Source organism: Ochotona princeps, chromosome 6 (assembly GCF_030435755.1).
Source record: "Ochotona princeps isolate mOchPri1 chromosome 6, mOchPri1.hap1, whole genome shotgun sequence".
Classification (NCBI taxonomy): Eukaryota; Metazoa; Chordata; class Mammalia; order Lagomorpha; family Ochotonidae; genus Ochotona; species Ochotona princeps.
The window spans coordinates 36,635,765-36,661,806 of record NC_080837.1 but is presented as its reverse complement, the minus strand read 5'-3'; the positions used below and the strand labels follow the sequence as shown (position 1 = coordinate 36,661,806).

At 40.0% G+C, this 26,042-nt stretch overlaps 1 protein-coding gene across 27 annotated transcripts in view; it reads left to right on the top strand.

The window, feature by feature from the left end:
• MGA (MAX dimerization protein MGA) overlaps positions 1-26,042 on the top strand; it is a 115,114-nt gene that overhangs the window by 72,154 nt on the left and 16,918 nt on the right. For 8 of the 27 annotated variants that reach the window (XM_058666026.1, XM_058666023.1, XM_058666025.1 and 5 more), the window contains exons 6-15: positions 5,610-5,741; positions 5,952-6,056; positions 8,035-8,696; positions 9,828-10,173; positions 11,976-12,202; positions 13,323-13,502; positions 14,084-14,156; positions 15,643-16,160; positions 18,680-18,977; positions 20,528-21,154. In XM_058666026.1, the coding sequence (XP_058522009.1) occupies positions 5,610-5,741; positions 5,952-6,056; positions 8,035-8,696; positions 9,828-10,173; positions 11,976-12,202; positions 13,323-13,502; positions 14,084-14,156; positions 15,643-16,160; positions 18,680-18,977; positions 20,528-21,154 (3,168 nt within the window). Of the gene's footprint in view, positions 1-5,609; positions 5,742-5,951; positions 6,057-8,034; positions 8,697-9,827; positions 10,174-11,975; positions 12,203-13,322; positions 13,503-14,083; positions 14,157-15,642; positions 16,161-17,607; positions 17,709-18,679; positions 18,978-20,527; positions 21,155-25,418; positions 25,537-26,042 lie in introns of those variants that run through there. The other 19 variants (XM_058666028.1, XM_058666030.1, XM_058666029.1 and 16 more) reach the window with 15 other exon arrangements.

The window sequence follows — 26,042 nt, the reverse complement described above, 5'->3', positions numbered from 1 at the left end:
TGCACTCTTTAGGTGGTTCTGTGATTTGACTTGACAGAATTAGTCCCCAGTGCCAGCTTCTGCCAGCTGATGCTGCGGCTAAGCCCAAACATCCCTCACCCACTCTAATTTATGCTTGCACCCACAAGAATAATCAGCCCAGCCTGGCTTTTCCCTGATCTAGTCCACATGCAGCGCACAGGTGCTGCAGCCTTGCTTAGTCTGGTCTATCCCCATCCCAGCCCATGCTATCCAGTGGGAGTAGCTATCCGGCGAGTGGACCAGCCCCTTAATCCCCCTGCCAGCTCTGCCCCTCCCTTCCTGGATCTCACGTGTGCTGGTTGGGTGCTGCAGTCAAATCCAGTGCAGGCAACCTCACCCTGGCATTCCATAATGTGTACTGGTTTTGTCGCGACCAAACCCGGCTCAACCCACACTCTGTTGTGGTGTTTGGATTTGCCAGTGGATGACATGAACTGATTCAGCCTGGTCTGCTCCTGACCCATGCCAAATGTATGCCAGTGGGAAACTTTCCATGGCCTATTCTGGGCTGTTTCCTTTCATGCTTCTTGAGCTTACCTGCAGGGACTTTGTCCTACCAGAGGAGTTGCCCAGGCTCCTCCATCAGAACCCCTCCCAGTGCCAGATTTTGCACATACCAGGGGGTTCTTGAGCCAACCCTACTCAGTTCACCTTCTATCCTAGCAGGAACAGTGGCTTTTCCTGGCTGGCTTTCACCCCATTCTGGTTCTTGTTGTTGGATGTTTCAGCCCAGCCATGGCTCGTCCATACCCATGTACAGCTCACACATGGCTCAGTAGGGGGTTGAGACCCAGCCTAGTCAGTCCCACATCTACCCTGGTTCTGCATGACACCAGATGGTGTTGGGGTCTGAACTGGCCTGGTGCATCCAATCCCAGCCCACACTAGTGCCTCGGGTGACTGCAACTGTTTCCTAGATAGAATGCAGCCCCCCTTCCAGCACACGCACCCGTTGGTGGGAACCTCAACCCCGTTAGGGTGTCCCCTTACCTCCCCAATTGGGCCTGTTCTTAGCCGTAAATCACGTACCTGCCCGTGGTTGCTCTGAGGACCAATAGGAGAATCACTCTTTTCCATCTTTAATTTTTTAAAAATCTTTTTCATATCTATCTTTTAGAATTTATTAAGCTTGAAAGAGTTAGAGAGAGAAACACAGAGAAATCTAATGGTTCATTCCCCAAATGGTTGCAGTGAACGAAACTGTTCTGATCCAAAGCCAGGAGCCAGGAGCTTCTTTTTGGTCTCCAATGTGGGCACAGTCGTCCAAAGTCTCGGCCATTTTCCTCTGCTTTCCCAGACCGCAAGCAGGGAGCTGGATCAGAAGTGGAGCAGCTGGGGCTGTCAAATTGGGATTTATTTGGGATGCCAGCACCAGAGTCAAAATATTGGCTTTCTGCACCACCACACTGGCCCCTCTTTCTCATGTTTTTAACTTTGGCTTCTGTTGTGTGTTTTCATGAACTTAAAAATGTATTTGGTAGTTTTATGTGTAAATATATGTGTATTTCTTGTGTGGCTGAAGTAATGTACTTATTTTACATGTTCGATGTCCTGGCATGAATTAAGTTTAAATTTTTCATTTTCAAAAAAGATTTTTCTATTTATTTATTTGAAATAGGATAAACAGAGGTGTTCCATTCATTGGTTCAGTCACCAAATGGCTGTAATGGGTGGATCAGGGCCAAATTGAAGGCAAGAGCTGGGAACTTCTTCCAGGTCTCTTGCATGCAGGCAGGGTTTCTCAAGCATTTGGATGATCATCTGCTGCTTTCCCAGACACATTAGCAGTGAGTTGGATCAGAGTTGGAGTAGCCAGGACTCACACTGGTGATTCCAGTGTTGCAGGCAGTTGCTTAACTTGCTGTGCCACAATGCTGCCCACTGTTTATTTTTCTTCCACTATAATATATTAGCCTTATTTTTATTGTGCTCTGTGGAGTAATTTATAGAATTTTTAACTCTAATGCACGTTTCTTTTTCAAAGAATTCTGTAGCCTGTTTGTTATAAAGCTGATAATTTATCTAAGAGTTGAAAAATTGCAAGATGTCAAATAGAAGTTTACTTTATAAAAAGAAAAAGTTTTTTTTTAAAAGTGTTTGAAAGACAGCTGTCTCCCATCAGCTGCTTTATCCTCACAAAGCTTGAGACTTTGGAGTCGCCCAGGCCAGAGCCGTAGCTGAGAACCCAGTCTGAGTTTTCCATGTAGGTGGCAGAGAGCCAACCACTTGAGCAAATACCTGATCCCAGGGTAGACAGTACCAGGAAGCTGGAACTGGGAATGAAGCTAGGATTCAAAACCAGGAACTCCAGTTTGGAGATGCATGTCCCAAGACATGTTCCAGGCTTAACTGCTACATCAGATACCTGCCCCCGATTTCATTTTGTTTGTTTTTTTCCTTCCCTCCCCTCCCCATATTCTCCCCTTTCCTTCCCTTTCTTTCCTTTATTTTAAAGGTTATTTTATTTCTTTGAAAGGCAGAGATGCAGGGAGGGAGAGGAGTTGTCTTCTATCTGCCAGTTCACTCTGCAGATGGCTGTAATGGTCCCAGCTGAGCCAGCCCAGAGCCAGGAGCCTTTTCTGGGTCTCCCACATGGATGTAGAAAACCAGGGCCACCCTCTGCTGCTTGTATAGGTCTGTTAGGCAGCTGGATTCCAAGTGGAGTAGCTGGGACTGCAACTAGTGCCTATAATGGCATTGCAGGTGGTGGCTTTACCATTATGATGCTGCTTCTGTTTTCCCTCCCCCACGCCATTTTCTAAAGTGAATGGTTTGATTGAACAACTTTTGACTTAATGAGAGAGAGCCTTGTGTGAGCGAATGGTCTTCAAGTATATGGATCCCAGTCTTAGTACAAGTGATATAGACTGGTTAATGTGAACTTTTTTTTAAAGATTTATTTATTTATTTTTATTTGAAAGTCAGATTTACAGAGAGAAGGAGATACAAAGAGAAAGATCTTCCCTCTGCTGGCTCACTCCCCAAGTGGCTGCAACAGCTTGAGCTGAGCCAATCTGAAGACAACACCCAGGAGCCTTTTCTGGGTCTCCTATGTTGGCACAGGATCCCAAGTCTTTGGGCTGTCCTCACAACTTTCCCAGGCCACTAACAGGGAGCTGAAAGGGAAGTGGAGCTGCCAGGACACTAACCAGTGCCCATATGGGATCCCAATGCTTACAAAGGGAGGATTAGCCATTTGAGCCATTATACTGTGCCCAGAAAGATAGCTCTTCTAAAGAGACAGTGAGTTGTTGTCACATAAGGAAATAGGTCTAATATTTTTAGGTCTTCCCATTTTTCCTTTGACGCTGGAGTTAGTTATGTGGTATTTCCGTTTTCAAGTGATAGCAGTAAATACTAGATTTGTGGGCTACGAACAGCTTTGAAACAAAGCCAGGAGCACAGGTTAAGTCGGTGTTTAAGACATCCGTGTGTGGTGTCAGATTGCCTTGATAGGATGTCCACCTCTTAAACTCCTGACTCCAGCTTTCAGCTAGTGCAGACCCTGTGAGTGTGGGCTCAGTGATTGAGTTCCTGTCTGATTACCTGTAGGTGGCTTGCGTTACATTTTTGGCTCCTGGCTTTAGCTTGGCCTAGTTCCAGCTTTTGTGGATATTTGGTGAGTGAAGTAGTGGATGGGAGATGTAAACCTATGCATGTTCACTCTCCTAGTGTCTGTCTTTCAAATGGCTTAATTAAAAAGTTTATTAAAATAAACCCAAAGCTATTTGTGAACCATCACTTTTGATTTGCTTTATAGATTTTACATTAAGATTGTAGTCAATCCAGGGGCCAGTATCATGGCTCAGTAGGCTAATCTGCCTGCAGCACTGTCATCCCATAAAGGTTCTGGTTCATGTCCTGGTCACTCTCTTTCCTGTCCAGCTCATTGTTGGTGGTGCGGGAAAGCGGTAGAGGACAGCCCAAAACCTTGGAACCCTGCACACAAGTGGCAGACCCAGAGGAAGCTCCTAGCCCTCAGGTTTCAGATCAGCTCAGCTTCACCCATTATAGCCATTTGGGGAATGATCCAGTGGATGGAAGATCTTTCTCACTGTTAATCTTCCTCTCCAATAAAAATAAATTTTTTTAGAAGGAGATTTTGTGTCAAAGTAATTTATTCTCTTATAATTCACAGACATGTAGCTATTAAGATTGTAGTCACAGTCAGGGAACTGTGTAGCATGTTTTTTTTAATGTAATTAATACTAAAATTGTTAAGGTATATTTGTTTCCCATTTTCTAAAAGATTGGACTCAGCGCGGTAGCCTAGTGGCTAAAGTTCTTGTCTTGCACATGCTGGTATCCTGTATTGGCGCTGGTTTATTTACTGGCTGCTCCACTTCCCATCCAGCTCCTTGCCTGTGTGGCCTGGGAAAGCAATCGGGATGAGCCTGATCCTTGAGACCCTGCACCCACATGGGTGACCTGGAGGAGGTTCCACGCTCCTGGCTTTGATCAGCTCAGCTCCAGCCATTGCGGCCGCTTGGGGAGTGAACCATCAGATGGAAGATCTTCCTTTCTTTCTCCTCCTCTCTGTATAACTGACTTTCCAATAAAAGTAAATAAATCTTTTGAAAAGATTGATTAGGGCCTGGCGCGATGGCCTAGCAGTTAAAGTCCTCGCCTTGAATGCGCCAGGATCCCATATGGATGCCGGTTCTAATCCCGGTGGCCCCGTTTCCCATTCAGCCCCCTGCTTGTGGTCTGGAAAAGCAGTCGAGGACGGCCCAATGCTTTGGGATCCTACACCCGTATGGGAGACCTGGAGGAAGTTCCTGGCTCCTGGCTTCAGATTAGCTCAGCATTGGCCGTTGCGGTCACTTGGGGAGTGAATCATAGGACGGAAGGTCTTCCTCTCTATCTCTCTGTGTATGTCTGACTTTGTAATAAAAATAGATAAATCTTTAAAAAAAAAAAGATTGATTAAACCTGAAATGTTTTTGTCAGTGATTTGGGGCTGCTTGGTGTTTTTTTTTTTTTAATGATTCATATATTTTTTCATTTGAAAGAAGGTGTTAACAGTGGAGAGAGAAAAGGCTGAAGCCAGGAGCTTTTTCTGTGATTGCAGGGACCCAGGGAGTTGGGCTGCCTTCCACTGCTGTCCCAGGCCATCAGTAGGGAGCTGGATCAGAAGTGGAACTGCTAAGACTTCAACCTGTGCCCTAATATTTTGCTGCTGCCGCTACACCACGATGCCGACCCCAAGTTGCTTGCTTGCTTATTTATTTATTTAAAGCTTGAACAGCAGAGAGAAAACTTTACCAAGCTTATTTATTTCTCAGATGCCCACAGCATTGGTCAGGCAAAGCAGAGAGCCAAAGGCTCTATTGGTGACAGGGACAAAAGAATTTAAGCCCTTGCTTGTTGTCTCCCAGGGTGTGCATAAGCAGGAAACTGGGTTAGAAGGGAAGCTAGGTTAGAAGTAGGTTAGAAGTGATAGCTAAGGTATGGGGTGATAACTTCCCAAGTGGCAGCTAAGCTGCTCTGTCTAAATGCTCACCCTGCTTACTTTTTCTGAATACCCTGCCAAAGATTAATAACATGAAAAGAGAGATCATTTGATTTGTGGTTCTTTTTTCTTATAGTGGGCTTAAAATTGAGTTCAGTGGATCCAACAATGAGCATTGATCTTAAATACTTGGGAGTACAGCTGCCTTTGGCTCCAGCTACTAGTTTTCCATTTTGGAATCTTACAGGAACCAACCCTGCCTCTCCTGGTGAGTGGATAGCATTTTTAAAGTCAATCACTGTCTATCTTATTTAAAGCTTGAGTTAATTTTCGTATAAATTAAAAAAACTACTTTTGTTGAATAAATTTAGAATATTTTAAGGTAAATATTCTGTCTATCGATGTAGGTAGTACTCATATGTGATTTTTACATTTGCTTGGTAGAATTTTGGTCATTGGTTTTACTTTTTCTTCGTAGATACTGGGTTTCCCTTTGTTTCTAGGACAGGGAAGACCAACGACTTTACCAAGATCAAAGGATGGCGAGGAAAGCTTCATAGTGCTTCCGCATCTAGGAGTGAAGGTAACTTATTTTCTAAAACTGTAGCTATCTTCTGAAAAATTTCACTACATTTTGGTTAAGAGTAAGTCTTGATTGTTTTCTCCATGGTTTAAAATGAACTAGAAATCATTGCCTTGCTGAGTTTTACTTGTTTCCTATTTTCTAATTTCAAGTGTTTTGACTGTGTATGCTTTTAGACTCTTCTTATTACTTACTCTTCCTTCTCATTGCTATGTTATTTAATGAAGCTCTTTTTTTTTTTTTAATTAACCATTGAATCTTTGTACGGTGTTATAACAGTGTGATGCTCATCTCTCTACCAATATTTGGTAGTAGCTTTCAAGTAAATGGAAATGGGCCTGGATGGTGCCCTAGCGGCTAAAGTCCTCGCCTTGGAAGTGCCAGAATCCCATATGGGTGCCGATTCTAATCCCGGTGGCCCCACTCCCCATCCAGCTCCCTGTCTGTAGCCTGGGAAAGCAGTTGAGGATAGCCCAAAGCCTTGGGACCCTGCACCCACATGGGAGACCTAGAAGAGGCTCCTGGCTTTGGATTGGCTAAGCTCCGGCTGTTGCGGCTGCTTGGAGAGTGAATCATTGGCTGGAAGATCTTCCTCTCTGTCTCTCCTCCTCTCTGTATATCTGACTTTGTAATAAAAATAAATAAATCTTTTAAAAAAAATTCAGAAGCCAAACCCAAGCATGCAGTCCATGTACTCTGATAGAGTGTAACAATTCTCCATACTAAGCCAAACTCCTACTTCCATTTACTTTTTCTCATTAATCTTTTTTTTTAAAAAATTTTAATTTATTTTTATTGGAAAGTCAGATATACAGAGAGGAGGAGAGATAGAGAGGAAGATCTTTCGTCCGATGATTCACTCCCCAAGTGAGCCGCAACGGCCGGTGCTGCGCCAGTCCGAAGCCGGGAACCAGGAACCACTTCTGGGTGTCTCATGCGGGTGCAGGGTCCCAAATCTTTGGGCGGTCCTTGATTGCTTTCCCTGGCCACAAGCAGGGAGCTGGATGGGAAGTGGAGCCGCCGAGATTAGAATCGGGATCCATATGGGATCCTGGCATGTTTAAGGCGAGGACTTTAGCCGCTAGGCCACGCCGCCGGGCCCTGGCTTCTGAATTTTTAACTGGCTGCTGCTACACACCCTGGGAGGCAGTGGTAATGGCTCAGGTCACTGGAATTCTGCCAGTTGTGTGGGAGAGCGGAACTGAGTTCCCAACTTTGACCCCTTGGCTTTTGCAGAGATTTTGGGAGTGAGCCAACAAATGGGAGTTTTCTTTATCCGCCTCTGAAATAAATAAGAAAAACAAGCAAAAAGATCCTAAATGTTTACAGCAGGTGCTTAGCTTAGCAGTTTAGAACCCTGTTAAGTAATACAGTGGAGCATTTGGAATATGTTTCTGGATCCAGCTCCTGATTCTAACTGGATTTTTTTTTCCCAGTTCCCAGCTTTGGTCCATTGCTGTTATGGGCATTTGGGGAATGAACCAACAGATGAAAACTCTGTATCTATCTGTGTGTCTGCCGCCCAAAGCAAAGAATGAAACCTAAGGACTTTTGTGTTTTGGCTTTATCTTGTTCCTAGCATTTTATTTGATTTTTAGATAACTTAGTCTCTTAAATAATCCTTTCATGTTCTGTTGAGGTATTTTGATTTAATTCTGCTTTTTACAATTATATTTTTACTTATTTGTGGTTTCTGTAGTTAAAAACTGTCAAAGGTTGATGTCTTATGTTATTGTTAGCTTCTTATAAAAGTCAAATTAAATAATTTCATAGTTTTGGACTAATTTTAGAGGATAAATTTTGTTTATGAGATTCAAGTCATTTTACTTGATTTTATGTTTTCCCTTCTGTTTTGGTGAAGGGCATTTTTAAAGGTTCATAGCTTGTACTTTAATACTCCTGTCTTTTTTTAGTGTACTTTTCCAAAGACTTATAAACATCTGTCCTATATTGTTAGTATCTTGTGTCTCTTTTCTAGGTGGAAGTTCAGAAGGTTCACTGAAGAACCGTTCTGCTTTTTGCAGTGATAAGCTAGATGAATACTTAGAAAATGAAGGCAAACTGATGGAAACAAGCATGGGTTTCTCTTCCAATGCTCCCACATCTCCTGTAGTGTATCAGCTTCCCACCAAGAGTACTTCTTATGTGCGAACACTTGACAGTGTGCTAAAGAAGCAATCTACCATTTCCCCTTCTACCTCTTACTCTTTGAAACCTCATTCTGTTCCCCCTGCCTCTCGAAAGGGAAAATCTCAAAACAAACAGTCAGGATTCGGTGGCCGAATGAAGTCGTCTTATAAATCCATTTTACCATACCCTGTTTCTCCAAGGCAGAAACACTCTCATGTGATTCCAGGAGATAAGATTGCCAAGAATTCTTCAAGCACTGTTTCAGAAAATCAGGTGAATAACTTTGTTGTGCCAACTTTAGATGAAAATGTATTTTCAAAGCAAATTAGTTTTCGGCATGCACAACAACAGCCACAGCCACAGCCACAGGGAACTCGTCCTACAGGCTTGTCTAAATCTCAGGTGAAGCTAATGGATCTGGAAGACTGTGCACTTTGGGAAGGAAAACCAAGGACTTATATCACTGAAGAGCGAGCAGACGTGTCTCTAACAACTCTGCTTACTGCTCAAGTAAGTATCTGTGTGTTTTCGTAAGTGTATTTGTGAGTAGTTAGCTAAAATAAGGTTGATGCTGGTGAAGGAGAATGGGTTGACAGGAAGATTTTCAGCAGTTAATTAGCACACAGCTGAAGAGCTGTCTTCCCATTTGTTGTTCTTTATACCTAGACACACAAATGTGGGTTCCTCCTGTTAGCCAAGAGAGATACAACTTTCCTGTGTAAAGGCAGCTAGCCATTCTGAAAATCCCAACATGTATATAAGTGCATTTGTTGATCTTGCTAAACAGCTTTGAAAATTCTGGTGAAAAGATACAAGATCTAAGAAGATCCAACAAATTATAAACCTGTTGTGTAAAACTTGGCTTTTTGCAAGATTTGACAGTTACATTTTTTTTTTGTTAGTGCTGCGCTTGTCTTCGCAGCCTTTGTATGTGAAGTGATGGAAACACATGTTGGTAATGAATTTCTGTGCTTTTCATTTTTAAATCTGGGACTGTATTCTAGAGCCAAAGATCATCAAATGGACTAAATGTGGATTATAGATTATTATTTAAAGATTTATTTGTTTTAATGGTGGAATTTCAGAGAGAGGGAGATAGAGTTTTTGTCTGCTGGTTTACTCCCTATATGACCACAATGGCCATTGCTGGCCAGGCTGAATATAGTAGCCTGAAATTCCATCCACATCTCCCATAAGGATGACTTGATCCATCTTTTGCTGCTCTCTCAGTTGCATTAACAGGGAGCCGAATTGGCAGTAGAGCAGCTGGGACACAAAAAGTGCTCATATGGGATGGCTACTTTGTAAATGAATGATCCAGACTATATACCAGTGATATTTTGTGAAACAGACTAGGTCTGACCCATGTTCCTGTCAGAAAGCATTAGATAGAATTTTTATTGATAATGAATCCATTTTTTATGTTTTTGTTTATAATTAGTGAGAATGTTTGTTCTCTTGTTTGTGTTGAACACTGAAATGGCGTTGTCCAGAGCCCTGGTTACATTCATGTTCTATGAATCTGTATTAATTTGTGGAATAGTACTCAGAGTCAGAAAAGAAGGCAGACTAGTATGTTGTAAGCTTGTAGTGGTGGAGGGCGATGGTTAGTGGAATTGTAACGTTATGCTTTAACTTTAGGCGTCTCTCAAAACTAAGCCCATCCACACAATCATAAAGAAACGAGCTCCCCCGTGCAACAATGACTTCTGTCGACTGGGTTGTGTGTGTTCCAGTCTAGCTCTGGAGAAGCGCCAGCCTGCTCATTGCCGTCGACCAGACTGTATGTTTGGCTGTACTTGTTTGAAAAGAAAAGTTGTGCTTGTTAAAGGGGGATCCAAAACTAAATCTTTCCAAAGGAAAGCTACTCACCGAGATCCAGTATTTTATGATACTGTAGGAGAGGACATAAAGGAAGAAGAAGAAGGATTGAGGGAGGAGGAAGAGCCATTGAAAGAGAAAAAGAAAAGAAAAAAGCTTGAATACAGTGAGTATTGAGAATTAAAACAAATATAATCTTTGTTGTGGCTTAGGCTTGGTTGTAGATATATGGATGGGTGAGGTCTTGTTCTGTCTGTCAAAATAAAAGTAAATTAAAATGTGAAAGAAGTTTTCAGTAAAAATCTTTGCTTATGGTTGAAGCCATTCACCAAGTGGTTTGAGATTTGGGGACAGAATAGGGGAAAATCAGAGCTGAGCATCTTTTCTTTTCTTTCTTTTTTTTTTTTTTTAAAGATTTGCTTACTATTTTTACTGGAAAGTCAGATTTACAGAGAGAAAGAGACAGAGAGCAAGTTCTTCCATCCACTGATTTACTCCCCAAGTGGCTGCAACCAGAGCTGAACTCATCTGAAGCCAGGAGCCAGGAACTTCTTCCAAGTCTCCCATGTGGGTGCAGGGTCCCGAGGCTTTGGGTCATTCTCCACTGCTTTCCCAGACTACAGACAGGGAGCTGGATGGGCGGTGGAGCAGCCATGGTTAGAACTGGTGCCATGTGGGGTCCTGGCATGTGCAAGACGAGGACTTTAGCCACTAGGCCCCCGTGGCTTTTTTTTTTTTTTTTTTTTTTAAGATTCTTGTATTTATTTAAAAGGAAAAATCAGAGAGAGGGAGAGACATCCAGACAGAGATCTTTCATCGGCTGCTTGACAGTTGACATCCCAAATGGACACAATGGCTGGAGGTTGGCCAGTCTAAATGAAGGACCAGACCTTCCTCCAGGTCTCCCACAGGGGTGCAAGGGCCCACGTACTTTTTTTTCTGTTCTGAAAAGCTTATTTTCTTTTTGGATAAAATATGACATAGATATAGACCCATGTTATATATTACTTCATTCTTTTCCTTCGTGTTTTATCTTTATATCTCATTCAAAGAGGCTGATTATAATTTCATCATGTAGAATATCTTTTTTGTTTATAAGATAATTCCTTTTTTGGGGGCATGTCTGTTTATATGTCCTGTTGCTTACCATGAACTGAGGAGTTTTTGTGACTGTATTTTAAAGACTGATTTATTTATTTGAAAGACAAAATGGGAGAGAATGGAAGAAGACTAAAGAGGGGGAGAGGAGAGTGTTTTCCAATTATTGGTTCCTTCTCACAGTCTGAAACCAGGAATCAGAAACTCCACCTGAGTCCACCACGTGGATAACAGGGACTCAAATAACATGGATCATCATCTGCTTCCTCCTAATGCTATTAGCACAAAGACAGTGTATGTGTATTTGTAAAATAGTGAATTTGAACAATGTAGTTTTTCTTGTGTGTGTTTTAGAGTCTCTACATGCTATTTTCACTGTAGAACATCACTTCCCATTTGAAAAAATGTAGTTGTTAATATGCAATACAGACTCGTGTGTAATTCCTCTTATGTGCACCGCCTGTTTTACTTTCAGCCTTGTTTTGTCTTGTTCCAAAACAAAGTATTATTTAAAAGGCAGAGAGAGCAATGGAGAAGAAGGGGATGCATTCTTTCCACTGGGAATTCATTCCTCATTTGCCTGAAATAGCCCAGCATGCTCCAGGTCCATTTCAGTCTTCCATATGGGTTGCAGGGGCCCAAACTTTCAGACCATCTTGCACTGCTTTTTCAGGCAAGGAGTTGAATCAGAAGTGAAGCAGCTGGAATTTAAACCGCTGCTCTGATGTGGGATGCCAGCTTTGCAAACAATGGCTTAACCTACTGTACATTGCTGTTTTAATGAGTTCTTACCTGTTGTGAATGGCAGCGTACCAGTGGTAACTCTGAGTTGCTGGAAGCACCTAAAAATCTATCCTCCTTTTTGTGAAGCTATATGTGAAACAGAGCCTGAACAGCCTGTTCGACATTATCCATTGTGGGTGAAAGTAGAAGGTGAAGTAGATCCAGAGCCGGTCTATATTCCCACGCCTTCTGTTATCGAACCTGTGAAACCATTGTTGTTGCCTCAGCCGGAAGTTTTACCTCCTACTGTGAAGGGCAAGCTGCTCACTGGAATTAAACCTGCACGGACATATACTCCCAAACCCAATCCTGTGGTAAGCCTGGAGTTTCATTTTTAAATGCAAGTTGAAAAAATTCATTGTAAAGATGATGAGCTTCAGGCACGTTTTTGGTTCTTATTCTGTTAGATCATTCTGCCTTCAACGAATATGTCTTTAAGAAATTAGTTTTCTTTCTGGTTTAGTCGGTGTATTTGAAGGAAGTTAAAAATGTTATTAAAGAAGAGGTGAATAGTATTGATTTTTTTTTTTTTTTAAGATTTATTTTATTTTTATTACAAAGTCAGATATACTGAGAGGAGGAGAGATAGAGAGGAAGTGGAGCTGCCGGGATTAGAACCAGCGGCCATATGGGATCAAGGCGAGGACCTTAGCCACTAGGCCACGCTGCCGAGCCCAATAGTATTGATTCTTAAAATAACCGAATCACTTCCAGAATGATAGAAAGGTGTTTTTACATGTTAAAAAAATTTATTAAAGATACTGTTATTTTCATGGTGTTAACATATTGAGTAATTAAAATGCTCAAGTGATTAACAGTGAAGCATTATTAAAATATTTTTTTAAACTTTTAATATAAAATAGTAGCATTAAAGTTCAAAGTTTGAAATAACTTACTATGTGACTTTGAAAACCAATAAGTGAAGGTACAGCAATTCTGGCGATTGAATTCATTGTGCTTTTCCTTGCTAGTCCATTAACTTGAAGAATATTTTATGATAATGCAACACAGTACAGTCTGTAACATGCTGATTTAGAATTACTTGTTTTTGATCTGTATTGAAAATGTAGAAAATGAGAATACAAAATAAAAAATTTCTGCAGCAAAGTGATTAGAGGAATCTTGAGCTTCACTGTTACGTATTCTGTTACTTAGTGTATTTTATCAGAGTATCAATCTGTGATGAACTGGTTATTCTGTTACCAGATGTACTTAAGAAGCATTGCTCTGATATGACCTGAAATTTCCTGTCAGAGAATCAGATGTTTTCTAGCTGCTCCAAGATTAATTTACTTGTGGACCATACATATACTGAAGTTGATAATTAGGAATTATCAGCAAAATTACCAACAAAAACTAAGCAAGATTTTCTTTGCTATTTAGAAGACTTTTTATTCCCATTGTATGGAATGTTATGTCGTATGAAATTCACAGATTCGGGAAGAGGACAAAGATCCAATCTACTTATACTTCGAAAGTATGATGACTTGTGCCCGAGTTCGAGTTTATGAGCGCAAAAAAGAACAGAGACAGCCTTCCCTGTCCCCATCCCCAACCCCATTGTTTCCACAGCAGAGTTCAAGTCATGCTAGTCCTGAAAACCACAATGCAAAGGTGAACTATTTGTTGTGTAATTTCTTTTTAACTTGCAATTTTCTGTTGCTGATGTTAGCAGTTGTATATTATTATATCAGAATAGTATGCTCTACTTGTAAGACAGAGAATTAAAATTAGTACAAAAATGTCCATTTAATTCTGTTAGTACCTGTTCAGATGATCTTTACCTTATGATGATTGAAAATTTTACTCTGTATGACTCTGGAGCAATTTCTTAAATAATCACTCCTGTTTTGATTAAGTTGTTATCTGCAGTTACTGAGATTTGCATCTTCCTATGTTAGTGAGTTTTTTAATTAGCTGAAATTTATCTTATTAGATATTAATAGAATAAGGTTCTGTCTATATGTATATGTGTATGTGTGTATTTTTTTTATGATTCAGTCATTATCATGGAATGTTTTTGCCCAGAGTTGTATGTTGGAATAGCATACCTGAGTGTACAGATGTGAAGTTACTGGTATTTTAAATCTTTCTGTCAATATCACTTCTGTGACAACCTAATGTTTAATGTCCTGGTCTCTGTAGATAGTATTTTATGTCAAGTTGAAGTATTTGTGTGTTGTTCCCTTCTTTAGGAACCTGATTATGAACAGCAGAACTTAAAACAACTTTCTTGTGACCTGGAAGAGGATTCTGATAAATCACAAGGTTAGAGTGAGAATTCCTTCTTGTAATTTGATAGTAATTATATAGGTCTGGATTATAGTAATTATGGAGGAGTACCCAAACCAGCAATAAAGACATGTCTGCCTGTCCTGTTTCTAACTTCTGCAAAAAAGAGAGACAAAAAGTTATTTTATACCCATTTGGTGTATTTAACACTCCTATTCTTATTTTATTCTATTGTATATTGTTACTGGAGACATTTAGTGATATTTTCATTAACTTCCTTGGAGGTTAGCAGTATTTTTAAGGATTTTTATTTATTTATTTGAAAGGCAGAGTAAAAGAGAGGAGGTGAGAAAAAGAGAGGGAACTTTCATCCACTCATTCTCTCCTCAAGAAAATGCAATAGCCAGGACTGGACCAGGCATATTACTGGGAACTTCTTCCAGAACTCCCAAATGGATAGCAGGGGCCCAAACACTTGGACTATCTTCTGATGTTCTTCCCAGGTATATTAGCAGGGCGCTGGATTGGAAGTGGAGCTACCAGGTCTTGAACTGACACCCATGTGGGATGCTAGTGTTGTAGGTGGTAGCATTACCCACTGCCCCACAATATAAGCCCTACCTATAAGATCCTTTATAGTTATTATCACTGGGGGAAATGTGAAGGGAGGAAGGAGGAACTACTACCAGTTTTTCTAGTAGAGGCTACCACTTGTATTACTGTATTGAGAGTTAGCAACTAGTGAGTTACTGTTCTTGGTTGTTCTTAGACATTTGACACTAAACATAGCTTTTTTAAAATGTTGTTGATACTCATAAAAATGATAATAATTTTATAGTGTATTGAGGTGCGTAAGGGAGGCTGCTTGCATAGAGAACTTGCCTGAGAGCGTGAGTACCCTACCTCACAAGGACCTGCATCCTTGACAAACCTATAACACATTGACTGTTGGCCTATGCCATTGAAACCTAGGTGTCTAGTGAAGTATACATTTAGTCAACATGTTACCATAGATAGAAATACATTGCAATACACTGCAAAGTTGCTCAGTCTGCACAGAGGAATCACATGAAAGCTCAGAAATAATTCAAAACTATTGCAGTAGAAACTAGACAAGTAGAATGCACTTTGTTGTTGTTAAAACCAGAATATTGTCTTCTTTACTATTCTTTAGCACTTCTAAGCATCTACATATTGCTTACATAGATATGTCAGATAAGCTTCACTTTGATTGTAGGTAATGCTTTACAAGGTAGCACTTTCTTACCTAATAGTTCCAGGTTTTTCTGAGTAGAGCTTGGTCATCAGGACAGTGAAAACTTTCCTGTAGTCAGATTCACTGGAATCTTTATTCTTTCTGGAAAATTCTTGAATTGTGGATTTTACATTCACAACTTAGATATTAAGTTAACACTAGGAGACACATAGGAGTGGACTGAGAAACACTGGCATTTCTTTCAAAGTTCAGTGTAGAATGCTGTGATGCAGAAGTGTCCTTTTGTTTTTTCTTCTTTTTAATCAGAAAAGAGTTGGAAGTCTTCCTGCAATGAAGGGGAATCCTGTTCTACCTCTTATGTGCATCAGAGTTCACCTGGTGGGCCCACCAAATTGATAGAAATCATCTCAGATTGCAACTGGGAAGAGGATCGGAACAAGATTTTGAGCATCTTGTCCCAACACATCAATAGCAACATGCCACAGTCACTTAAGGTGGGCAGCTTCATCATTGAGTTGGCTTCTCAGCGAAAGAGCCGGGGTGAGAAGAACCCTCCTGTTTATTCTTCCCGTGTGAAAATCTCTATGCCATCATGTCAAGACCAAGATGATATGGCTGAGAAATCTGGATCAGAGACTCCTGATGGTCCATTGTCCCCTGGGAAAATGGATGATCTCTCTTCTGTACAGACAGATGCTCTGGATTCAGTGAGGGAGAGATTACATGGAGGCAAAGGCCTGCCTTTTTATGCAGGGCTTTCGCCTGCGGGGAAGCTTGTGGCTTATAAACGTAAACCCAGTTCAAGCACATCTGGGCTTATCCAGGTGAGAATTACCTTTAATCTGGGTACAGCACCTTTTATACTTAGGTGACATCCTGAATTTTCAGAGCCCTTAAGGCGACCTTTAATATCATTGTCTTTACATTTCCTAGGATCTGGAATAAAGTATTACCCATTTTTGTCATAGGCCTCAGTTATATAGATGCAAACCTAGAGTGGATTTTTGAAACACATGATTAAAAATGTAGAGGTTTGTGTTAGCTTATAACTTTCTTCCTGGTCTTTCCATAAAGTTGCTCCTTTTGAACTATATTGTCTAGATGGAGTGATACCTCTGACATACAAGGAGATGTAGTCAGGAAATCACTGTACCTCTGGGAATTTAATATTAGCAAACAGTTTTCAAAGCAAAACTGTGTTGGAAATGTTAGGGATAGTAAGAAGTTGAAGTTGACTTTGAGATGAAAAGTATAATATGCATTTTCTGCAGACTTATTGAAAACTCCTTGTCTTGTGTTTAGAATTTTTAAAAAGTTTAATTTAGTAAGATGTTATTCAAGTATGTAACATATTTTTAAATTGAAGTTTTATTTTTTAATTCTTAAGAGTTTTTGTCAGTGTAATGATCATTGTTGGACAATACAAGTTGTATTGGTTAAAGTTATACTGACATACAAAAAGTCCTTTGGAAAGAGAAATTCTCAAGTGTACTTTAGTCAAGAGGATATAATCTCCTTGCTAAGTGACATGAAATACACTTTTGAATCAGTGTCAGAGCAGCAAATATGTAGAGATGTCCAACATTACCGCCAGGTTACTTGATTTTTACTAGACTGACTATGTTCCTGGGTTGAGGACTTTTGCATTAATAATATGACAGATACTCTTAGTTAAAAGACTTCATTGCAGTTTTTTCTTGTTAGTGCTTTGTAATTGCTTCTATTGGTATTTTATTTTTGAAAGATTTACTCATTTATCTGAAAAGTTAAGTCTCAGGATGGGAGACAGAAATCTTCCATGAACTGATTCATTCCCTAAATGACCATAATGGTCAAGGGCTATGCCAGGCTGAAGTTAGGAGCCAGTAGCCTGATTTTGTCATTTGGGTCTCCAACATGGATTCAGGGGCCCGAGTGTCTGGGCCGTCTTCTGCTGCCAGAGACACATTTACCAGGAAGCTGAGTCAGAATTGGAGCAGCCAGGAATCAGACTGACACCCACATGGGATGTCAGCTCTGTTAACTAAAATTGTTTACTGAGATTGCTGGGTGTGTCTAATCAAAAAACTGAAATGCTTTATAATTTGAAACTCATGAGCGCTGACATGACAACTGGAAAATTCTGTACCTGGCCCTGTTTAAGTACACCTAGGTGTGTACTAAAAATATTATATAAAATTACCTGAAGATTCTATATAAGGTATACTTAATATGTAATAATTTTTATGTTAAGGCTTGGCTTCTATCCCCCCTTTTGTCATTTAAATGCAGAGATTCTGAGCTCAAGGATTTCAGAGCAGAGATATTCACCCTGCCATATTCTTAGGAGAAGCTACTGAGTAGTCTTTGAAGCCTCTCCCAAAAGAACAGGTGTGGGTAGCTCTATGCAACTTTTTATAACTTTATATAACCAAAAAATAAATAGTAAGTTTATTGTTTGAGATCTCTGGGAATAATCATCATTTTACTTAAGTAGCAAAGAGTAATTTTGTTTTGTGTCTTTAAAGTGGAGTGTCTTGCTATAACTATTCTCCTCACCAATTTGTTGTTAGCTTAGAGAATAGAATACAGCTTTAAATCTTGAAAGGGAGATATAAACAAGATTATCTATTACAGAGTCACCCAGCATATGACCTAGAGAAAGAACATGGGTAGAAACATGGCAGGGTTTTGTTTTATTTAAAAAACAAAACCAAACCAGAAAGGAGCTAGTGCCCCAGATGGGCAGGCTAATCAACTGAGACAGCATAGATATTTACTTCATTTGTTGGCTCACTTTTTCTGACATTTAAGTGACTGGAATTGTAGTGAGTTTTTTACTAGCAAAATTATGCCTCTATTCAAGATAAGGAGACAATAGTTTCGAAGTTGAGTTTTTTGAAAACTGAAAACTAATGAATTTGTGGCTTTAACAATGTACAGTAGATTCACCATGTGTTTTTCAAACATGAAGGATGCTATAAAGACCCCAGTTTCATTATGGTGCCCCTCTTGTCTTGCTAATGGTTGTTAATAAGTTAACCAGAATTGCTTAATGACAGTTGTAGGATTGTTTAGATTTGACTATATATATTTATATATAAATACATGAATGGTGAATTTCTAAAATTGTTTCCAGACTACAAAATGAGGGGTATGAGGTTAGTTGAGAACATAAAATCAGAGCATTTTTTTCAAGTTCTGATTACTTATTTTACCTTGAATAAAGTCCATCTCTTTTTCCCCCTCCTAAATCTGAATAAATAGACTTTTAAAACCTTGTAAAAATAAAACCCCTGACAAGGGAGAGGAGTTAGCAAGAGAATTTTATCTTTACAGAATTTCTCTTTGCCACTTGTTTCAGGTTAATGGTAAGAGTTACCCGCAGGCTAAGTTGCTATTGGGACAGATGGGGGCATTGCATCCAGCCAATAGGCTAGCTGCTTATATCACAGGCAGGTTGCGACCCTCAGTCCTGGACCTCTCAACCCTCAGTACTGTCATCTCCAAGGTAGCATCCAATGCCAAGGTGGCTGCATCCAGGAAACCACGCACCCTGCTGCCTTCCACATCCAATTCCAAAATGACATCTTCCACCAGCACCACAACAAATCGCCCTGCGAAGAATCCAAAGGCGTTTGTCCCAGCAAAAAGGCCAATTGGTAAGTTGGAGTTTACATAAAAATCTTGAGAGAGCCTGTGACTTGGTGCTAAGTCAGTTAATTTAGATACAGAGTTTATAAAAATGAGAGAATCCTGGAATTTGGCATTATTCTGTTAAGTCTGTCATTTAAATGTTTGAGTTTTTGCAAGGAAGAGTCCTCTTGTAATGTGCTAAACAATAAGTTGAACTTTAGCTTTTAGAGGCTTTTAAACTTGTTGTATTAGTGTAGAAAAAAACAGTTTAATTTTGTTTTTTTGAGAAGGAAGAACATTTTAAAGTGTTAATTATTTTTTCCACGAAGACATATTTTTGATAACAGTCGTTATGTATGTGCCTTGAGTTTAGGAAACTAAGGATCCAGCAAAAGCCGGCAGGGTGTATTAGTGTATAGGGTTAAAATAGAAGGCTCTTGTTAAACACGATTTTGAAAACATTGCATTTTTCTATTCATCTCTGTTCTGTGAATGACAATCTCTTTCTTTTGCCTAACATTTCAATGTTAGTATTTACCTTTAAAGCATTTCTGTTTTAGCTTTCAGCATATCTACAGGTTGTTTAATAAATTGCTCTTTTTGTTGTTTCCAGTCTACTTAGGAATGTTAAATAAAAGTGTCAATTGTTATTCTTATTTCTCTAACAGGAATTTAAAATTTCTAGCTGAAGGCTGGAATTGTGTGAAGATAGAGGATGGGCATTATATGCATTAAAAAGAACCTATTTTACCGCTTTTAAAAAGCAGCTTTCATATGATTTTCCAAAAACAATCTTGTTCTGCCCTTTTTTTGAAAAGTGTTTTGATGTATTTTACAAATACGTGATATTTGACTGCTTCATAAGAGGACAGCCATAAGGAGGTATAGGTGCTTGGACAGGGAAATGGTGGAATCCAGTTTTAAAATCAGTGTTGAGGGAAGAATTCTATTTTTAAAAAATATTACTTATTTATAAGGCAGAGAGAAAGAGAGGTAGTCCATCCAATAGTTAATTCCCCAAATGCCTGCAACAGCCACTTCTGGGAAGGGCCAGAGCCAGGAACAAGGAACTCCATGTTGGCCTCCCATGTGGGTGGCAGGAACTCAAATATTTGAACCCCTGTCCATTGCTTCCCAACTGCATTAGCAGGGTTCTGGATCAGAAATGAAGTAGCTGGGGCTCAAATCAGTACTCAGATAATAGATGTGTACTTTGCAAGGGGCAGTTTAATTAGTGCTGTACTGTGACACCCACCCTTGTCTGGCCTTATTATCCATTTAGTTGAAATTGTTTAAAACTGCATTATCTCCTAAGTGGCTTGACATTTTGAATATGTTGCACAGCCAAAAGAACTTTTGTAGGAACACTCAACTTTGTTCTTGTTATAATTATAAAGGCTTGATTTTTTGAGGGAACTGTTTGATTTCTGTGGATGGACATTGGCATATGTAATGCAGGTAGGTAGTACCTATAGGAAATTGACTCACTGGTGCCCAGTAAATATTGAAAGCACAGTCACTATGAAGATAAAATAAGAGAACTGAAGATTTTTGACCTGCAGATTTTTATTTGCAGCGGCTCGACCCTCTCCTGGTGGTGTGTTCACACAGTTTGTGATGAGTAAAGTTGGAGCCTTGCAGCAGAAGATACCTGGAGTTAGCACACCCCAACCCCTGACAGGCCCACAGAAGTTCAGTATCAGACCTTCTCCAGTAATGGTCGTCACACCTGTGGTTTCTTCTGAGGCAGCTCAGGTGTGCAGCCCCGTGACTGCTGCTGTCACTACTACTACCCCTCAAGTGTTTTTAGAAAACGTTACTGCTGTGACACCTATGACTGCTGTTTCTGACGTGGGAACTAAAGAAACAACTTACTCTTCTGGTGCCACCACTCCAGGGGGTGTTGAGGTCTCTGAAACTAATACCAACACCCCTGTAACATCTACCCTGTCTACAGCCACTGTGAACCTTACCAAAACTACTGGGATAACTACCCCTGTGGCTTCAGTTGCTTTTCCTAACTCTTTGGTAGCATCTCCTCCAACCATAACTCTTCCTGTTGCTTCCACTGCCTCCACCTCCATAGTCATGGTGACCACAGCTGCATCTTCCTCCATGGTGACCACACCAACTTCATCTCTGGGCTCTGTTCCTATTTTACTCTCGGGAATTAATGGGAGTCCACCAGTGAGCCAGAGACCAGGTAAGGCCTACCTGTTACTAGTTGCTTTGCTCTATAGCTCTTTCCATAACTTTAGTTGTGAGAATTATAAATATCTTAGGGTATGGTAGATGTTTCCTGCCATCAAATGGTGTGTATAAATCCTGAAAAATTTGGCATTCTGCACAACTAAACACTGAAAGCAATAGAGCCTGTGGTCTATTTAATATGAGTTTAGGACACATCACTGAAAATTTATTTAAATTTGTAATAAGAACCCTAATAAAATAATTGACACCCTGGAAGGTAACTTTAACAGCTTTGACAGATGATTAGTGGTTGGAAATTATCTCAGGACATGCAAAAGACACTATAACACAAATAGGAGTGCACCTGAGCCACAAGAACAGCTTTGAAAGGCAGAGGAAAAGCTTTTCCATCTGCGAATTACCTCCCCAAACACTTGCAGCTTCCAAGCTAGGAGTCTGTAGCCCACTCTGGCTTTTTCATGTGGTAGCAGGCCTGATCATTTGAGCCATAACCTGGTGTCCCTCAGAGTTCACTTTAGCAGAAAGCCAGAATGGGAAGTAAAGAGGAGTTGCATCTAGCCACTACTGTATAGGATATGGAACATTCACAGGTAGTGTCTTTCCCTGTGTGTAGCTTTGTAAGGGAAGATAATGAGACAGCTGAGAAGTCTTCTTTATGTCTATACTGCAGACAAGCTGAGGGCTCTTTTTTTTTTTTTTTTTTTTTTTTTTGAAGATTTTATTTATGGGCCTGGTGCAGCAGCCTAGTGGCTAAAGTCCTCGCCTTGCAAATGCCGAGATACCATATGGGTGCTGAATCTAATCCCAACAGCCCTGCTTCCCATCCAGCTCCCTACTTGTGGCCTGGGAAAGCAGTTGAAGACGGCCCAAAGCCTTGGGACCCTGCACCCATGTGAGAGATCTGGAGGAGGCTCCTGGCTCCTGGCTTCGGATTGGCTCAGCTCCAGTCATTGAGGTCACTTGGAGTGAATCGTCGGAGGGAAGATCTTCCTTTCTGTCTCTCCTCCTCTGTATATCTGACTTTCCAATTAAAAAAAAATTGAAAAAAAAAACTATCTTTTAAAAATGTATGTTTTATGTATTTATTTTTATTGGAAAGTTAGATGTACAGAAAGGAGAAGAGACAGAGAGGAAGATTTCCCATCTGTTGATTCACTCCCCAAGGGGTCGTGATGGCCGGAGCTGAGTTGATCTGAAGCCAGGAGCCAGGATCCTCTTCCAGGTCTCTCACGCAGGTGCAGGGTCCCTAGGCTTTGTGCCATCCTCGACTGCTTTCCCAGGCCACAAGCAGGGAGCTGGTTGGAAATGGGGCTGCAGGTATTAGAACCAGCACCCATATGGGATTTTGGCGCATGCTAGGCTGCCGCAGCGAGCCCTCTTTATGTTTTGTACTGAAGATTAATATTTACTCCTGCTGTTATAGCTCCTCTTGCCTCATAAAAATAATTTATAAATCAGCACTCAGTTATTATACATAAGCTAGTAGAGACTTTTTTTAGTTTCTGATTTTCATATTTATCAGTTTTTTAATTAAATTTTTTGTTTTGTGACTTAGAAACACCCTATACTTGCATAATGTTTTTGAGATGTGTTTGTTTATTTGAAAGATACAGTTGGGGAGGGAGAGAGAGAGAGAGAAATAGATCAATTGATCTTCCCAGCCCATGTTTCTATTGGTTTACTCCCCTGATGGCTGCAATAGCCAGGGCTGAAACCAACCTGAAGGCAGGAGGCCGAGCTTCCATGTGGGAACTATTTTCTGCTACTTTCCCAGACCTTGACTAGGGAACTGGATCAAAAGTGAAGAAGCCAGTACAGAAACTGATACCGTTATAGGATACTGGCATTGCAGGTAGCAGCTTTATCTACTATGCCACAGTAATAATGACCCTGATACTTGGGTAACTGTAATATTCAGCTCTAACTAGTTGAAATAAGTGGGATTTTTAAAGTATGCTTTGAGTACAAAGAAGAATTATTGTGCAAAAGTGAGTTTGCAGGGATTTAGAGAAAATAAATATCCTCCAAATCTTTTAGGAGAGAAATGATTGGAAATTAGTTTGTGATTTGTAGTTTTATTACAAGAATGATGGTGTTGAATTTGTCTTTTATTTCTCCCCATCAAAAAAAACCCAAAAACCTGCAAGATGCAGTTAGTTTAACATATATGTAGTTTTGTGGGGAGGTAACTGATGGTGGTACTGTTGCCTATTGAGTCTTAAGGTTCGTGTTGTATATTTTAACATCTTTTTTTTTAAAGATTTTTGATTTTTGATTTTTTGGAAAGTCAGATATACAGAGAGGAGGAGAGATAGAGAAAATCTTGGGCCTGGCGGCGTGGCCTAGCGGCTAAAGTCCTCGCCTTGAATGCCCCGGGATCCCATATGGGCGCTGGTTCTAATCCCGGCAGCTCCGCTTCCCATCCAGCTCCCTGCTTGTGGCCTGGGAAAGCAGTCGAGGACGGCCCAATGCATTGGGACCCTGCACCCGCGTGGGAGACCTGGAAGAGGTTCCTGGTTCCCGGCATCGGATCGGCGCGCACCGGCCCGTTGCGGCTCACTTGGGGAGTGAATCATCGGACGGAAGATCTTCCTCTCTGTCTCTCCTCCTCTCTGTATATCTGACTTTGTAATAAAATAAATCTTTAAAAAAAAAAAAAAAGAAAATCTTACATGCACTGATTCACTTAGTGTTCACAGCAGCCAGAGCTGAGCCGATCCAAAGCCAGGAGCCAGGAGCCAGGAGCCAGGAGCTTCTTCCGGGTCTCCTACACCAGGTGCTGGGTCCCAAGTTTTTGGGCTGTCCTTGGCTGCTTTCCCAGGCCACAGGCAAGGAGCTGGATGGGAAGTGAGGATGTTGGGATTAGAACTGGCGCCCATATGGGATTCTGACATTTTCAAGGCGAGGACTTTAACTGCAAGGTTACTGCGCTAGGCCTACATCATGTCTTCTAAATCATTGAGGATTCAGGCTTCTGTACTTTTAATGTCATTAGACTGTTAAAAAGTTTAGTTTTTAGTTCCATTGTTTCTCAGACTTAAGTTACTCAAGAAATATATCATTTTACTCCAAATGCTGTCATTTACTGTAGTATCATTTACTTAATTTTTTTAATTAAAATCACCTATTTTTTATTTGCATTTTAAAAAGCAATATTGGTTAGAAGCCTAAATTACTTGCTACACTAGGGGTTTAACCACATATACTGAAAATAGTAGTAATTGTATTAAATTCCATTTAGCCACGTTCTTCACATGTGGCATGCTTTCTGTTAATGAAAAACCAGAAAATGCTGGAATAATAATATGTAGCATCAAAGATTGATATTCTCTTCTATATATAGTCAATAGTTTGAAATTTGAAGAAAGATTACCTTTATGTGATATGATAGGGTTTTATTCTATCTGTTTGTCACCTAAAATGCCATCCATAATACCTCCTGAAAGTATTTGAATGTTACTGGTTTTCTCATCTTTCTTTTGTAAGCAGAGTTCACTCAGATAAATACCACTTCTAGGGCCAGTGCATATGTTAGTTCTCGGTTCATAAAAACTTAGCAATTTGTGACTTTCCATTTGACTTTTTCCTGTTCTCCACGTACATATTGAAACAGACATATTTAGAGCATATGTTAAGATTGTTTTTATTCTCTGAATTGGTGTAATTTAGAGTTTGAATCATTTTCTAAAATTTGAACAGAAAGTTGAATAAGAATTTGTCAACCTTTGTTAGTCCATCCAAGGTAAATGTTTTTTGTTTAAATGGCACATTATTTTTATGAACAATTTGGTCTGTGTCATTTTATAAGAAGTCTTAAAGCTACCTTATATGCATGTAATTATCATTGAAATGTTATGGAATAATTGTGGCAGGTTTTGTGTGTTCTTGTCTAATAGAAATTGCATTGTTCAGGTGAAATTTTTTATTTTTTATACTTTCCCTATTTAGTAGCAAAGCTATTAAAGTCTTATTTATTAGTAATGTTAATAACTTTATCAAGTTGAATGATAATGGCAGACTAGGTTCTTTTATTATTCATTGCTATTCTTACCTGTTTATCCCTATCACCCAAAAAATTTTCAATGGGTGATATTCACTATTTTTCCCTATCTTCAATATTTCTAAATATCTTTCCCAAACTTTACAATGCATCTTTAGTAGTATTAATGTTTTGAAATCTTTTAATTTACGTTTTCTGCATTAAATTTCTGGTTTTCTGTTTGTTTTAAAACTGTGTTTTGCCTTTTCCTAACCAGGCTTTATTTCCCTGCTTCTTTGATGTCTCTTAATTTCATTCCATTTTGGGGGGGTATGTATTTTTTTTCCTTTTGAAAGATAATTTTCACAAATTCTTCACTTTGTTTATTTGTTAGTGGATTTTAAAGCCAAAAAAAGTTTTTTATATACCCTTTGGTCTTAGTTCTTGACTTACCTTCCTTGAGTATAAGCTGTGAAATGAAATCATAAGTATAGTTTTACCAGCCTTCTTTTTTTTAAATTTATTTTTATTTGAAAGAATTAGAGAAGGAGAGACAGAGAGGTCTTTGCCAAAATGACTGCAAATGGTCACAGCTAGGCCAACTTGACAAGAAGACCCAGGAGCTTCCTCCTAGTTTCTCAAATGAGTATGGGGGCCCAAGCTCTTGAGCCATCCTCCATTGCTTTTCCAGGCCAAGAGCAGGGAGCTGGATGGGAAGTGGCACAGCCAGGACTCAAACTGGTACCCCTATGGGATGCCGGCGCCACGGGTGGAGGCCTAGCTTATAACACCAGCTCCAATCTGCCTTCATTGGAAAAGTTGAAGAGTTTTATCATAAAGTATATGGCTTTCATGAGAATCAAGCTTCAGAGGCCTTCTCATGTTTTTCATCACATAAAAG